Source organism: Vulpes lagopus, chromosome 6, assembly GCF_018345385.1.
Source record: "Vulpes lagopus strain Blue_001 chromosome 6, ASM1834538v1, whole genome shotgun sequence".
Taxonomy (NCBI): Eukaryota; Metazoa; Chordata; class Mammalia; order Carnivora; family Canidae; genus Vulpes; species Vulpes lagopus.
In genome coordinates, this window is record NC_054829.1 from 13406959 (window position 1) to 13424470 (window position 17512).

The 17512-nt window shown below is 35.3% G+C and overlaps 1 protein-coding gene across 8 annotated transcripts in view; it reads left to right on the forward strand.

The window, feature by feature from the left end:
• Window positions 1–17512, forward strand: part of EML5 (EMAP like 5) — a 183838-nt gene that overhangs the window by 38825 nt on the left and 127501 nt on the right. For all 8 annotated transcript variants that reach the window (XM_041758309.1, XM_041758310.1, XM_041758311.1 and 5 more), the window contains 4 exons: window positions 1403–1471; window positions 4696–4881; window positions 6342–6477; window positions 7836–8037. In XM_041758309.1, the coding sequence (XP_041614243.1) occupies window positions 1403–1471; window positions 4696–4881; window positions 6342–6477; window positions 7836–8037 (593 nt within the window). The remainder of the gene's footprint in view (window positions 1–1402; window positions 1472–4695; window positions 4882–6341; window positions 6478–7835; window positions 8038–17512) is intronic.

The window sequence follows — 17512 nt, forward strand, 5'->3', positions numbered from 1 at the left end:
TTTACTTTGGAAACTTACTAAAAATATTCCTTATTCTAAGCTGTTTAAGTTAATATGGAAGTTACTTTGTAGTCAACTTTTTAATGAAATATTATGTTACTTTTATAAATACACATCAGAAACTTTATCATAAACCCTTAAAAATGTGTCTCATTTTTTCTATGTAGTAAAATTCTAACCTGACCCAGGATGGGAGATGTAGTTATTATTTCTGTGGTGGGGTGGAGAGGTGGAATCTATAAAAGTTGTATAGAAAATTTTGTGTAAAAAAAAAAAAAAAAAAAGGAAAATTTTGTGTATATTGGCATTTTGGAAAATAAACTTGTCTTTTAGCAGATTGTCAAAGGGGTCTGTTACACACAAACATAATTTAGATAATTATTAAAGTGTTAGGTATATTTTATTGATAATTGTGTATTTTGAATTAAAGTATTTCACACTTTTGATTTAGTAAATGGATTATTATGAAAAATACTACTGTCAGAATTTTTAGAGTATTTTGGTAGTTAGTATTTTAAAGTTGCACAATCTGTTTTTCATATAATCTGTGTCATGGTGAGTTGTTAAATATTAGTTTCTAAGATATATTCTTCATTATCACTGAAGAGTATAATTTTGTACAAATTTAGAGATCATAACTATCTTTGGCGATTTTGCAGGGTAGGTGTCAAAGAAACATGGTGAAGACTAACAATGTTTTTTTCTGCTCTGAAATTATTTTTCAAATATTTCTTTTATTATGAATGTACACATTTCCAGCATATATTTTGTTTCAGCTGGGTTTCTTGTTGTTTGCTCTTATAACAAAAATAGTTTGTGTGTATTTAGAATTTGGGGAATTTTTAGACAAGGAACAAAGCCTAGGACCTCCAAAATTTAATTTTGTTTGACAATAAACAATACAGCTAAAAAATAAAAACAGAATTTATACTATGAGGTAAATATTGAGATTCTTTATATAGTCCTGTATGATAGAAAACTATAAAAGTGTTCTCTATTTCAGTTACTTTTTGAAAACTCTATTTCTAGCTGTTTTATAAATGTAAATGTACATGTCATTCAGTATTTTGCCTCTGTAAAAATTATGTAGGTACCTGCCTCATGCCCTAGTTCTGTTGAACTATTCTTATTACTTATGGACCAATTTTTTTTTAAAAATTAAAAATAAAGATGTTAATTTTCACTTCACTAGTTTTGTGAAGTTTATAGAAGCTAAGAAATAGTTTTTGTTCATATCATTTCCATATTTCTCGTAAGATTGTAAAGTGTGGGAATCTGATTATTTTTTAGTGAGGAATACTGTTTTATGATAGGTAGGGTTTGGAGGTATTTGGTCTTTTGAATGGATTCTTCAATGATTCTGAAAATAAGCATTTTAACCATGAATCTGATTTGTTTACAGATATTTGATATCTCTTGGGATTTGTACCAGCCAAATAAACTTGTCAGCTGTGGTGTAAAACATATCAAGGTACTAGAAGGGTCTTGTTTTATAATAGTCATGTATGCTTCCCCTCTGCTGCTAAGTACATACCACACTATTTATAACTTAGATAGTCTTAGGATTTTGACAGTACTTATTTTTAAAATGTCAAAATTTTTACCATTCTGATATTCAACATAACAGGTTTTTAGCGTGTCATTACTGTATGTGAGATAATGTAAGGGATATAGGTTTGAGTAGAGAATGAATAAAACACTATTCATAAAGGAATTTATACTCTTGTGAAGTAGGCTTTACTGTGTTTGTCTTGTTTCCTCATGTTTCACTTACAGAGCAAAATATAAGCAAGCATAGGAAACCAAGTAAAGTAAGAGATTTCTTTCACAGAAATGGATGGTATGGCAGAAACAGCATGGACACAGTTGGCTTTGCCATTTACCAGCTTAGCTGTTTGACCTGGGATGAGTCATGTAGTCTCATTGAGCATTTTTCACATTTTAAAACTGTAGTTTATAGAGTATATTAAGGCAGTATTCATTCATGTGCTTGTCATAGTTCCTAGCACATAGTCATCTTTCCAAAACTGTTCTTTTTTCCTTTTTTCATATTTACTCTCTGATTTGACTCAGCCTTTGGTGGCCACAGTTTATTTTGCTTAAAAAAGCTCTGAGTTTTGTTTTACAATTCAGTTGAGGTTTTGAAGCCCATATAGTCAATGGTGCTATTCATTCTTATGTTTAGAGTTATTGTTAAATCCCTGGTGCAGATTGGAAATACTTGTTTTTCTTCCATTATCTGATACAACAGTTCCTTATAACAGTTAATTCCTAGTGAATAAGGTTCTGTGTTCACTTTCTTTCGATATGCTCACTTCATCCACATTTTCTCCAAAGCATCTTTAACTGCCACTACAATTCTGGTTTTGATATTCTGGTACTGATTTGATAATGAATAGTATTACATATTTTTTAACAAATATTCAGAAGCAAAAGGCTCTATGCTAGGTTTTTTTTTTTTTTTTTTAATTTATGATAGTCACAGAGAGAGAGAGACAGAGGCAGAGACACAGGCAGAGGGAGAAGCAGGCTCCATGCATCGGGAGCCCGATGTGGGATTCGATCCCGGGTCTCCAGGATCGCGCCCTGGGCCAAAGGCGGGCGCCAAACCGCTGCGCCACCCAGGGATCCCTCTATGCTAGGTTTAAGGTACATAGTATAAGCATTGTGAAGGTAGAAATTTTTGTCTTCTTCATCTGTGATAAACAAGATGATGTTTGACATAGTACTTGATGTAAAATGCTTAATAAATTGTTGGCAAATTAATAAACAGATCTTACTATTTTATATTGTAAATAAAACTGAAGGTTCCATTTTCAGGGTTTAAACAAACTATTCTTCTGAATTAAACTATATTTTTACTGTGAATTACATTTCTTTTCATAGAGTCAGTGAAAAATAGGATTGATCTCTTTGCAGACCATACGAGTGAGGACGCTAAGTCCCAAAGATGATCTAGAACTTCACTGGCCAGTACAGTAGCAACTAGCCACATAGAGCTATTTAAATTAATTAAAATTAAATAAAATTTTATCATTTTTTCAGTCATCCCAGCAGTCACATTTTAAATGCTTTAAGGTCTACATGTATCCATCTAGTGGTTACTCTATTGGACAGTATATATACAAAGAGAGAGTATTTTTATTACCACAGAAAGTACTATTAGATGGCACTGATCTGGATTATAGAACAATAGTTCTTTACTCTGAGCATCAAAATTATTTGGATATCTGGGTTTAACTCTCCAGAGATTCTATCTCAGTTTATCTCAGTGGAGGCCTAAGCATACCATGTTATATAATTTCTCTCTGGTGAGTCTAATATGCAGCCAAAAATCACTCACCTAGATGAAAATAATAGACTGAAATAGGGATTTGTTGAAAGGAAGAGAACTAGCTATCCTTGCACATAATAATCATGAAGCTTTTAGAATTAAAAAAATCAAAGTTTCATAGATTAAAGCATTCGTGAATTATTTGAATGGATAAGCATCATAATTTTTAGTTTTTTGAGGCTTCAGATTTTATTTTATTTTATTTTTTAAAGATTTTATTTATTTATTAATGAGAGACAGAGAGAGCGAGAGAGAGAGAAAGGCAGAGGGAGAAGCAGGCTCCATGCAGGTTGCCTGACATGGGATTCAATCCCAGGTCTCCAGGATTACGCCCTGCCTGAAGGCGGCGCTAAACCGCTAACCACCCGGGCTGCCCAAGGCTTCAGGTTTTATTTTTATTTTTTTAAAGATTTTATTTATTTATTCATGATAGACATGGTGGGGGGGCAGAGGGAGAAGCAGGCTCTATACCGGGAGCCTGCCATGGGACTCGATCCCAGGACTCCAGGATCGTGCCCTGGGCCAAAGGCAGGTGCTAAACCGCTGAGCCACCCAGAGATCCCGGCTTCAGGTTTTAAACTAAGATCTTTAGTCTTAAAATAAGGTCTTAAAGATGAGGTGAGATCTTTAAGTATGCATTATGATATTAACAAATTATAATACTTTACATGGTAATTTACTTATTATAAAGTTGAATTTATTCTCTGGGCCAAATTTCTTTATGCAAAACTATTCTGTATATCCTTGCTCTATTCCATTTTGTTTCTTTCTTTCTGAAAACTACTAAAATTTTCCTGAATCCACATAAAAGAATAAAAACCATGGTCATGAAGATTTATGTTTGACTTCTCATTAGAATGAACAAATTATTCCAAATATGTATCTCTCTTATGTTTAAGCTTTGCAAGTAAAGGAATTGCTCAGCTTTAAAAATATCAATGAGAGCAACATTTTTTTCCATCTTTATTATCTTTATCAAAGATTGAACATTAGGTTTGGCCCTTCTACCTATTAGTGTATGGTGTCTTCATTTTCATTGTTAACCCATGACCAACTCCTTTACTTGTCTTAAGTTTCAAGTAGATTTTTTCAGAAACCAAAGGAGGGAAGCATAGCCTATTTTTAAAATAATCTAGTTCACCCCCCTTATTCTTACAGATAAAGATTGAAACCAGTGACTTTTCTGCTATATTATAGCTATTGACAACACTAGAATGAGGATGTGAACATTTGAAAGCTAATATTTCATAAGGGGATTTCTTAGGTAATTTTTAGTCTGCTCTAATATAGCTTCAAAGTATTAGAAAATATTTTATTTTATAAGCATTATTTGTAATTTGATTATACTGTGTACCTTTTAGTTCTGGAGTTTATGTGGAAATGCCCTGACCCCAAAACGAGGGGTCTTTGGTAAGACTGGTGACCTTCAAACAATTTTGTGCTTGGCCTGTGCAAGGGATGAATTAACATATTCTGGTGCACTTAATGGGGATATATATGTTTGGAAAGGAATCAATCTTATACGGACAATACAAGGAGCCCATACTGTAAGTATATTTAAATAATTTAAATACTTTTAGATAACCACTTACTTTCTTGAACTTTCTAGAACAATAGGTTATATAATATAGCAGACTTTCTAGTCAGTTCATTAGTTAAAAGATGCTGGTATAACTGAATTGTCTGTTTCTTTTCAGGATTTCAGTGAAGAAACATTACGTACTTAGACACGTGGATATTTACTAAATTAGTATAATTAGTACCTTGTTCAAACTATTGCCCTGATATGGTACTTTTCTTAGGGTAGTGTTGATAAAAAGCTTGTTAAATTCAACCTAAAAGTATTCTATATTAACTACATTAGAATAAAGCTAGTATTCTTGTGGCTTATTTACCAGTGGGAAATTTTGGACAATTTTAGAAAAAAATATCCTTTTAATATCATTCCTTTGCCAAGTGAGTGGCAAAGGAATTTAATTTGTGTAATTCATGATATTTTCATATTAAAAAGTTATCAGATCAAGGGAGAAAAATCTGTTGTTAAAACCTTGTAGTGTTTTTTTACATTAGGAATTATTAGCAGTTGGGTCCCTTACATAGTGAAGGGAACTAGGGAACACAGAGCTGCCACATGGTTAGCAGTAAGGTCAGGTATTAAATACACTAATACACTAATATGAACCACTATTAAATAGATAATATTTTACGTATTAATTATATTAAAGAACCACGCAGAACAGGACTTGCTTTGAGCAAAATGTCTGAAGACCAGAAATACCAGATTCATTTCCACAAATATTATGGCAACTTACATTTTCCTCATCAGTATATAAAAATACCAGTTTCTTCATCATACTCCTCAGCACGGGATGTGACCACTATTGTAAATTTTTGCCTGTTTTGTGGCTGCCAAGTAGTAATTTTAATTTCTTGTTTTTAATGTTTTGTACTTGTAAAATTTCATATTTATTGACTACTTGAAATTCCTTTTCAATTAATCATTTTTTCTTCCCCTTTGCTCTTTTTTGTTGGATTTCTTTATTCACTTGTATAATATAGGGATATTAACTTTTCAACAGTCATTGCACATTGCAGATATTTCCCTAGTCTGTCTTTGCTTATGATATCTTTTCTTGTATGGAAAATTGTTTTCCTTTGTGGCTTGTGGGTAGTAACTTGCCTTGCATAAAAGGTCTCTCATAGTTCAAAGTTATGTAAGTGTTCTTCTGATTCTTTTCTAACATACTTATTTCTTACTTTTAGAATTTTATGTCTATAATTCATTTTTATATATGGTGTAAGGTTTAACTTTATGTTATGCCTATATCATTGGTCATTTATTGTATTCACGTATATATATGTATATATACATAGTTTTATTTCTAGATTTTCACTTGTTTTTCTGATGTTTATTCCTGTCATATCAAAATCTTATGTGAGTTTCTACTTACATATAGTAGATTTTCTTAAAGAGTATATTGTTAAATTATTTTATTTTCTCTGTTAGGCAGGAATTTTTAGTATGAATGCTTGTGAAGAAGGCTTTGCTACTGGTGGCAGAGATGGCTGTATTCGTCTTTGGGATTTAACTTTTAAACCGATTACTGTGATTGATCTCAGGGAAACAGACCAGGGATACAAAGGTAATTACAAAACAAATGTCTCACTACTAGACAAATTCTAAATGTGGCAAAGATTGTTTCTTTTAGTAAATATAAATGTATGTTTTGTAAATATAAGTGAGACTTAAATCTGCCCCTTCATACTGTGTGCATTTAATTGAACTTTTATTGAAAAGGAGAATTTGCCTAAAGCCAGTCTAGGTTTATTGTTATGACAAGGACTCTTTTATATATCTAATGCAATGCATATTATAATGGGACTTACAGGAAGAGGTGATAAGTGCTTGCTTAGGTAACCTTGGATTTTGAAAATATTTTACTAATAGAATGCTAAATGTAACTATTTAGCAACAAACTGTTGAAAATAAAGTGTGTTGAAGATTGAGCAAAGTTTTGTTCAGGATGATTTAAAGCACATAGATGTATTTTTCCTTCATCCAAATTCATCAGCAATTGGGAGATATTTTCTTTGGGTATTTAAAAAATTGATAAAATAGAATCTTTCAGTATAAGAATAAACCCATTGTTCACTGGTGTGGTATTATTGGAGTAGGATTGGAGGTTGCAGAAGTCTGTGTTTAAGCCTTATTTCAGTCACTTACTACGTGTGTGACCTTGGACTACATATTTAATCTCATTTGTAAGTGAGAATAACTATCTCAGAGGATTAAATGAGCTGATTTAATATACATAAAATGTTTAAAAGTATCTGGCACATAATAATCATTCAGTAAATGTTAGCTGTTACATTATTTTCATTAGTTTTGCTCAGCACTATTGTACCTTAAAGTTTGCAAAATAATTTGATACTTTTTCTTATTTGACTCTCACAAGAACATTGTGAAATACACAGCGCTTTTATGTTGGCCACATTATACAGATGAGAAAACAGAGAAACACTAGCTTTCCTGAGGTTACAGAAAGGATTATGGAATATATAGAAAAAGTAGAAGTCTCTCTTTTTAATGATTTTGTGAGCAGATGGGAGAAATTAAATGTAGACATAGGAGAAGCCAGATTATTATAAGAGAAAAGATAATATAGTTCTATAAAGGTAGTTCCTGAGCAGTTAATTTTTGGATGGTGCAGACTGTGTTATCAGACTTCAGCTGAAGAGTGGTCAGGCTATGACTAAAGTCTAATAAGGAAGAATGTATGTCTTGAAGGGTGGATAGAAAGTAGGTAAATCATTTGTTATGTGGAATCACATTTCCACATAGCAAATAACATGGATAATTGAAGAAAATATGTGGATCAAAGACTTGGAGATTCCTTTTATCTTACATCTAAGGTATAAAAGGTACAAAAATTAAATTGATTTAGCAGATTGGCATTATATTATTACAACATTATCTTAAATACAATTTACTTTTGATTAGGTTTGTCTGTGAGGAGTGTTTGTTGGCGAGGTGACCACATTCTAGTTGGAACACAGGACAGTGAAATTTTTGAAATTGTGGTGCATGAAAGAAATAAACCTTTCCTGATTATGCAAGGGCATTGTGAAGGTGAACTTTGGGCACTTGCTGTTCATCCTACAAAACCTTTGGCTGTGACTGGAAGTGATGATCGTTCAGTCAGGTAAGCAAATTATAATGTGATTGCAAGGCTGGAATTCGCCCTTAGAGAAACATAATAAATTAATAAAAATACTTTGATTTAAATATTAACAGCTTATAGTATAACAAATGAACCTAATTAATAGGTACTTAATAGAGGTAACAATTTATAAGATCTTTTTCTCTTAATATAAGTTGGAGTTTGGTCGATATCAAAATGTACACAGCCAGGGACACCTGGGTGGCTAAGCAGTTGGACGCCTGCCTTTGGCTCAGGGTGTGATCCCAGGATTTGGGATCGAGTCCCACATCAGGCTCCTTGTGTGGAGTCTGCTTCTCCCTCTGCCTGGGTCTCTGCCCCCCGCCTTTCTCTGTCTTTCCGGGTCTCTCATAAATAAATAATTAAAATATTTTTAAAAAGTAAATACAGCCATTTCCACTTTTGGGGGGTTTCTTTGGTTGTTTTTTGTTTACAGATTTAATTTTTTTGTTAGAGAGAGAGAGCACAAGTAGGGAGAGCATCAGGCAGAGAGAGAGGGGAGTAGCAAGCTCCCTGCTGAGCAGAGAGCCTGATACAGGGCTCAATCCCAGGACCCCAGGACCCCAGGATCATGACCTGAGCTGAAGGCAGATGCTTAACTAACTGAGCTATCCAGATGCCCCTACTTTCACCTTTTTAATAGCCATGTAATATTCCACTACATGGATATAATTTAACCATTTTTTAAATTATAGATGACATTAAGTATTACATTAGTTTCAGATGTACAACATAGTGATTGAACAATTATATACTTTACAAAATGCTCACCACAATGAGTATAGTTATCATCTGTCACCATACAAAGTTATTACAATATTGACTGTATTCCTTGCAAATCGGTGTAGCCACTCTGGAAAACGGTATGGAGGTTCTTCAAAAAGTTAAAATTATGAATCACCCTATGACCCAGTAATTGCAATACTAGGTATTTATCCAGAGCATACAAAAGTACTCATTCGAAGGGGCACATGCATTCCAGTGTTTGTAGCAGCACTATCAACGACAGCAAAATTATGGAAAGAGCCCAGATGTCCATTGACTGATGAATGGATAAAGAAGATATGGTATGTATATACAATGGAATATTACTCAGCCATCAGAAAGAATGAAATCTTGCCATTTGCAACAATGTGAATGGAACCAGAGGGTATTATGCTAAGTGAAATAAGTCAGTCAGAGAAAGATAAATACCATATCATTTTACTTGTGGAGCTTAAGAAGCAAAACAGATAAACTTAAGGGAAGGGAAGGAAAATAAAGGCAAATATGGAGAGGAAGGCAAACCTAAGAGACTCTTAACTGTAAGAGAACAAACTGACAATTGGTGGAGGGGAGGTAGGTAAGGAATGGGTTAAATGAGTCATGGGGGTTAAGGGGGGCACTTGTGATGAGCACTGAGTGTTATGTATAAGTGATGAATCACTGAATTTACTCCTGAAACTAAAACTACACTGTATGTTAACTAACCTGAATTTAAATAAAATCTTAGAAGTAAAAAGAAAAAGACAATGGTTGGGGGGATCCCTGGGTGGCTCAGCGGTTTGGCGCCTACCTTTGGCCCAGGGCACGATCCTCTTTGGGCTCCCAGCATGGAGCCTGCTTCTCCCTCTGCCTGCTTCTCCCTCTGCCTGTGTCTCTGCCTCTCTCTCTCTCTATCATGAATAAGTAAATAAAATCTTTAAAAAAAAAAAAAAACAATGATTGCGTCAACCAAGAAATCAAAGAGGAAATGAAAAAATATATGGAGACAAATGAAAATGAAAACACAATGGTCCAAAATCTTTGGGATGCAGCAAAAGCAGTTCTAGGCCTAGCAATTGTATAGCAATTGTATAGCAATACAGGCCTACCTCAAGAAGCAAGAAAAATGTCAAACATCATAACCAGACTCTAGAAGGAGCTAGAAAAAGAACAAACACAACCCAAATCCAGCAGAAGGAAGGAAATGACAAATAATTAAAGCAGAAATAAATGACATAGTAATTGAACACTAGAACAGATCAGTGAAACCAGGAGCTGGTTCTTTGAAAAGATCAACAAAATTGATAAATCTCTTAACTCATCAAAAGAAGGGGGGCAGGAGAGAGAGAAAGGACTCAAGCAAAATCAGAAATTAAAGATGAAAAATAACAGACACCATCAGAAATACAAAGGATAGTAAGAGAATAGTATGAAAAATAATATACCAACAAACTGGACAACATAGAAGAAATGGATAAATTCCTAGAAACATGTAACCCACCAAAACTGAAACAGAAGAAATAGAAAATTTGAACAGACTGGTCACCAGCAATGAAATTAACTGTAATGCAAATACTCCCAACCAACAAAAGTCTAGATGAATGGTTAATTCATCAAACACTTAAAGAAGAGTTAACACCTATTCTTCTCAAACTTTTCCAAGAAAATAGAAGAGGAAAGAAAACTTCCAAATTCATTCAATTGGACAGCATTACCCTTGTAAAAAAACAGGTAAAGACACCACAAACAGGCCAATATCTCTGAAGAACATAGATGTGATAATCCTGAATAAAATATTAGCAAACCAAAACCAACAATACATTTTAAAAAATCATTCATCACAGTCAGGTGGGATTTATTCCTGGGATGCAAGGGTGATCAGTATTTGCAAATCAATCAATGTGATACATCACATCAATAAGAGAAAGGTTAAAACAAAATAAGAGAAAGGTTAAATATATGATCTGCATCTGTTTTAACAGGAACAGAAAAAGCATTTGGCAAAGTACAACATCTTTTCATGATAAAAAAACTCAACAAAGTAGGTTTAGAGGAAACATAACATAATAAAGGCCATGTATAAAAAACCCACAGAATAGAGAACCCAGAAGTGGACCCTGAAATGTATGGTCATCTAATATTCGATAAAGGAGGAAAGACTATCCATTGGAAGAAAGACAGTCTCTTCAATAAATGGTGTTGGGAAAATTGGACATCCACATGCAGAAGAATGAAACTGGACCACTCTCTTTCACCATACACAAAGATAAACTCAAAATGGATGAGAGATCTAAATGTGAGACAAGAGTCCATCAAAATCATAGAAGAGGACACAGGCAACACCCTTTTTGAACTCGGCCACAGCAACTTCTTGCAAGATACATCCACAAAGGCAAAAGAAACCAAAGCAAAAATGAACTATTGGGACTTCATCAAGATAAGAAGCTTTTGCACAGCAAAGGATACAGTCAACAAAACTAAAAGACCACCTACAGAATGGGAGAAGATATTTGCAAATGACATATCAGATAAAGGGCTAGTTTCCAAAATCTATAAAGAACTTATTAAACTCAACACTAAAGAAACAAACAATCCAATCATGAAATGGGCAAAAGACATGAAGAGAAATCTCACAGAGGAAGACATGGACATGGCCAACATGCACATGAGAAAATGCTCTGCATCACTTGCCATCAGGGAAATACAAATCAAAACCACAATGAGATACCACCTCACACCAGTGAGAATGGGGAAAATTAACAAGGCAGGAAACAACAAATGTCAGAGAGGATGCGGAGAAAAGGGAACCCTCTTACACTGTTGGTGGGAATGTGAAGTGGTGCAGCCACTCTGGAAAACTGTGTGGAGGTTCCTCAAAGAGTTAAAAATAGACCTGCCCTACGACCCAGCAATTGCACTGTTGGGGATTTACCCCAAAGATTCAGATGCAATGAAACGTCGGGACACCTGCACCCCGATGTTTCTATCAGCAATGGCCACAATAGCCAAACTGTGGAAGGAGCCTCGGTGTCCATCGAAAGATGAATGGATAAAGAAGATGTGGTTTATGTATACAATGGAATATTACTCAGCCATTAGAAACGACAAATACCCACCATTTGCTTCAACGTGGATGGAACTGGAGAGTATTATGCTGAGTGAAATAAGTCAGTCGGAGAAGGACAAACAGTGTATGTTCTCATTCATTTGGGGAATATGAATAATAGTGAAAGGGAATATAAAGGAAGGGAAAAGAAATGTTGGGAAATATCAGGAAGGGAGACAGAACATAAAGACTCCTAACTCGGGGAAACGAACTAGGGGTGGTGGAAGGGGAGGAGGGCGGGTGTTGGAGGGGAATGGGTGACGGGCACTGAGGTGGACACTTGACGGGATGAGCATTGGGTGTTTTTCTGTATGTTGGTAAATTGAACACCAATAAAAATTAATTAAAAAAATAAATAAATAAAAATAAAAAACCCACAGCTAATGTATTCAGTAGGGAAAAACAGAACTTTTCCCCTAAGATCAGGAACAAGACAAGAATGTCTATGCTTACCACTCTTATTCAACATAGATGGTAACTCCTAGACAGGAATCAGACAAGAGAAAGGGATAAAGGGCACCCATATTGGTAAGAAAGAAGTAAAATTTTCACTTTTTGCAGATGACATGATTATCATATATAGGAAACTAAATACCAAAACCTGCTAGAACCTTGAATATAGCAAGGCCACAGTTTACGAAATCAATGTACAGAAATCTGTTGCATTTCTCTGCACTAATATTGAAATAACAGAAACAAATTTAGAAAATCCCATTTACAATTGTACTGAAAATAATAAAATAGGAATCACCGAACCAGAGAGACCTGTACTCTGAGAACTATAAAACTTTGATAAAAGAAATTGGAAATGACACAAAGAAATAGACATTCCATGCTCATTGATTAGAAAAGAACAAATATTGTTAAAATAGCTATACTGTACTACTCAAAGATTTGATGCAATCCCCATATAAATACCAACAGCATTTTTCACAGAATTAGCACAAATAATCCTAAAATTTTTATGGAACCACAAAAGACCTTGAGTACCTAAAGCAATCTAGAAAAGGAAAAAACTGGAGGTATCACAATTCTGAAGTTAGGATTACATTATAAAGCTATGGTAATCAAAACAGTGTGGTACTGACACAAAAACAAACACATCAATGGAACAGAATAGAAACCCAGAAATAAATGCTTAATTATAAAATCAATTAGTCTTTGATCAAGGAAGCAAGAATATGGAAGGGGAAAAAGTCTCTTCAACAAATGGTATTGGGAAAAATGGACAGCTACCTATAAAAGAATGAAACTAGACCTCTTCCTTATACCAAACCAAACTCAAAATGGGTTAAAAACCTAAATGTGAGACCTGAAACCATAAAAATCCTAGAAGAGAGCACAGGCAGTAATGTCTCTGACGTTGGCCACAACAACATCTTTCTAGATATGTCTTACTTTTTAAAAAAGATTTTATTTATATATTTGATAGCACAAGCAGGGGGAGCATCAGGCAGAGGGTGAAGTAAACTCCCAGCTGCATAGGGAGTCTGATTCAGGACTCGATCCCAGGACCCTGAAATCATGACCTGAGCCGAAGGCAGAAACTTAACTGAGCCACACAGGCACTCCCTCCATATGTCTTCTGAAGCAAGGGAAGCAAAAGCAAAAAGAAACTATTACGACTATATCAAAATAAAAAGCTTCTGCACAGCAAGGTAAACAACCAACAAAACTAAAAAACCTATTGAATGGGAGAAGATATTTGCAAATGACATATCCAAGAAAGGGCTTGTTATCTAAAATATATAAAGAGTTCATATCATCATCAACCAAAAAACTAAATGATGCAATTAAAAAATAGACATGAACAGACATTTCTGTAAAGAAGACATCCAAATGGCCAACAGATACATGAAAAGATGCTCAACATTGTTCATCATCAGGGCAGTGCAAATGAAAACCACAGTAAGATATCATCTCACAGCTGTCAGAATGGCTAAAGTCAAAAGCGAAAGAAACAAGTGTAGACAAGGATGTAGAGAAATAGGAACCCTTGTGCACTGGAAATGCAAGCTGGTACAGCTATTGTGGAAAACAGTGTGAAGGTTCCCAGAAAAATTAAAAATATAACTACTGTACTATCCAGTAATTGCACTGCTGAATATTTACCCAAAGAATATAAAAACACTTATTCAGAGGGCTATGTGCACTCTTGTGTTTATTTTAGCATCGTTTACAATAGCCAAGTTATGGAAGATACCTAGGTGTGTCCATCAATAGATGAATGGATAAAGAAGAGGTGGTATATGCATACAATGGAATATTATTCAGCCATAAAACATGAAATATTGCCATTTGCAATATGGATAGAACTAGAGACTATATGCTAAGCAAAATAAGCCAGTCAGAGAAAGACAGATACCATGTTCTTTTACTCATCTGTGTAATTTAAAAAACAAAACTAATTAATGAGGTGGGGAAAACAAAGGCAAACCAAAAATAGACTAAGTATAGAGAACAAATTGTTACCTAAGAGGAGGTGGATGGGGGGGAATGGGTGAAATAGGTGAAGGGGATTAAAAGTACACTAATTTGATGAGCACTAAGTAATATATGGAATTGTTGGATAACTGTGTTGTACACCTGAAATGAATATAACAATGTATATTAATTATACTGAAATTAAGATAAAATAAAAATTAACAAAAATAAAATTAAAACATAATTATTGCTAGGTATGTACTTATTGCCATTTTGTTAGCTGTTTTCAGGTTTTCATTCTTCTTTGTTCCTTTCTTTTGCTTTCTTCCCATGTGGTTTGATAACCTTCTTTAGTGTTACATTTAGATTACTTTCTCATTTTTTGTGTATCTATTATAGGTTTTGATTTGTGGTTACCATGAGGTTTAAATATAACATTCTAATATATAGCAGTGTATATTAAGTTGCTGGTCACTTAAGTTTAAGTCCATTCTAAAAGCATGATAGGAGCTCCTGGGTGGCTCAATTAAGTGTCCAACTCTTGATCTCAGGTGTGTGAGTTCAAGCCCTGAGTTGGGCTCCAGGCTGGGCATGGAGCCTACTTTTAAAAAAAATTATAAAAGCACTTCGTATTTATTCTGCATTCTATAGTTTATGTGTGATATCATATTTACATCTTTTAGTCTGTGTATCCCTTACCTAATTTTTGTAGATATAATTGATTTACCTACTTTTATCTTTTAGCCCTCATAGTAGCTTTATAAGTGATTGATATGCTACCTTTACTATGTGTTTGCTTTTACCAGTGAAAATTTTTCCTTTCATAATATGTCTAGTTATGGCCTTCTCTGCTTAAAGAAGTCCCTCAACCTTTCTTATAAGGCTAGTTTAGTGGTGATGAGCTCCTTTAATTTTTATTTGGGAAACTCTTTCTCTCTTCAGTTCTGAATGATAATCTTGCCTGGGAGATGATTCTTGTTTTTAAGTTTTTTTCCTTTCAGTACTTTGCATGTTTCATGTCATTCTCTTTTGGCCTGCAAAGTGTCTGCTGAAAAGTCAACTGATTTCCTTGTGGGGTTTCCCTTGTATTTAACTAGTTGCTTTTCTTTTGCTGCTTCTAAGATGCCCTTGTGTCTTTAACTTTTACCAGTTTAATTATTGTGTGTTGGTGTGGACTTCTTGGGTCAACTTGTTTGGAGCTCTCTGTGCTTCCTGGACCTGGATGTCTTTTTCCTTACTCAGGTTAGGGGAGTTTTCAGTTCTTTCTTCAAGTAAATTTTCTGCCCTTTACTCTCTTTCTTCTCCTTCTGGGACCCCTATAATGCAAATGTTGGTATACTTGATGTTGCATGGGTCCCTAACCCATCTTCATTCTTTAAAAACTCCTTTTTCTTTCTGCCATTCAGCTTGGGTGCTTTCCATGACCCACATTACTGATCTTCCAGTATTGACCCTTTCTTCTACATCCTCTAATCTGCTGTTGCTTCCCTTTAGTGTGTTTTTCAGTGCAGTTGTATTCTTCGGCTCTGGTTAGTTCTTTATATTTTCTCTTTGTTGAAGTTCTCAATAAGTTCATCTTGTCTTGTTTCAAGTCTGGTGAGCATCTTTATGACCATTAGTTTGAAATCAGAAAGATTGCTTATCAGAAAGATTGCTTTTTTCCATTTTGTTTAGTTCTTTGGCTGAGGTTTTGTCTTGTTCTTTCATTTGGAACATCTTCATATTCCTTTGTCTCATTTTGTCTGACTCTGTGTTTATTTCTATATATTAGGTAGTTCAGCTATGTTTCCTGGTTTTTCCTGGTCTACATGAGGGCCTTATGTAGATGGTGTCCTGCAGAGCCCATTAGTGTAATCTCCCCTGGTCACTAGAACCAGATGCCTCAGTGGTGTCCCTGTATCGGCCGTGTGCACCATCTTATTGTGATTGGGTCACAGCTGATATGGGCATGCTGGTAGGTGGGGCTGGCCACCCTTCCCTGCTGCAAGAATCATTTTGGAGGAACACTTGTCTGGCCTAGGCTACCAGGTGTGGCACAATGCTTGTCACTTTGGGGAGATACCATCCCTAATAGGCTGCTTGCCAGGTGTGGTGGAGTGGAAGTCACTTTGGAGGCGTACCTCCCAGGGCAGGTAGGTTGGGTTAGATGGGGCCATAGGGGAATCCTACTGCAGGCCAAGTAGTGCTAGCAAGATAAATATAGAGTGTCAGCTAAGCTGAAGAAGGACAAGAAAATGATACCTGCTGGTACTTCATTCCCAGAGAAAGCTCCTAAAGATTCCTGCCCCTCCAGCATGTACTCTAAAATTAGTAAGTCTCTTGAATATAACCCAGGTGCTTTTCAAACTGCTGCTTCTTCGCTGGGTCTCTGACCAAGTGATAAAGTGTGCTGGTCCCTTTAAGTTACTGAGAATCAATAACCCTCCCTCTGGCTGTCCGGCAGTTAAGTCTTGATGATTTTCAGAGCTCCTGGAGTTAAGCCCCACTTATTTTCAAAGCCAGGGGCTCACCTTTCCAGTGCAGGACCTAGGGCTTAGAGGCCCTTAGTCCTTCTTTAAGGACTTCATCACCTTGTTCCTCCGGGTGGACCTCCATACATGCGGCATTCCTCCTGCTTGTGGGTCGCTGGGCAAGGGGCGGGGGGGTACCTGACCATGTCTTTGGTCCTCCGAACCTCATTTTGGCTGCTACTCTGTGTCTTTAGCAGTAGTTGATCTGTTCTGCTAATCTTCAGGTTATTTTTAGAGTGACTTGCATTATATGTAGCTGTTGCTTCCATGTGTACATGGGAGAAGGTGAACTCCGAATTCTCCTATTCTGCCATCGTCCTACTCCATTATTGATGAGACTTTAGGTTCCTCCAGTTTTGTGCTATCAAGTACAATGCTTATAATGAATATCATTTTTCCTATGCTATTTTGTACATGTTGTAATTATGTATATCTTTATGGTAACTTCTAAGTGTTTTTTTAATAGGACTTTTTAAAAAAGATTTTATTTATTTATTCATGAGAAACACAGAAAGAAAGGCAGAGACACAGGCAGAGGGAGGAGAAGCAGGGTCCCTGTGGGGAGCCCAGTGTGGGACTCAATCCTAGGAATAACGGGATCACACCCTGAACCAAAGGTAGATGCTCAACCGCTGAGCCACCCAGGGGTCCTAACTTCTAAGTGTTTAAATGA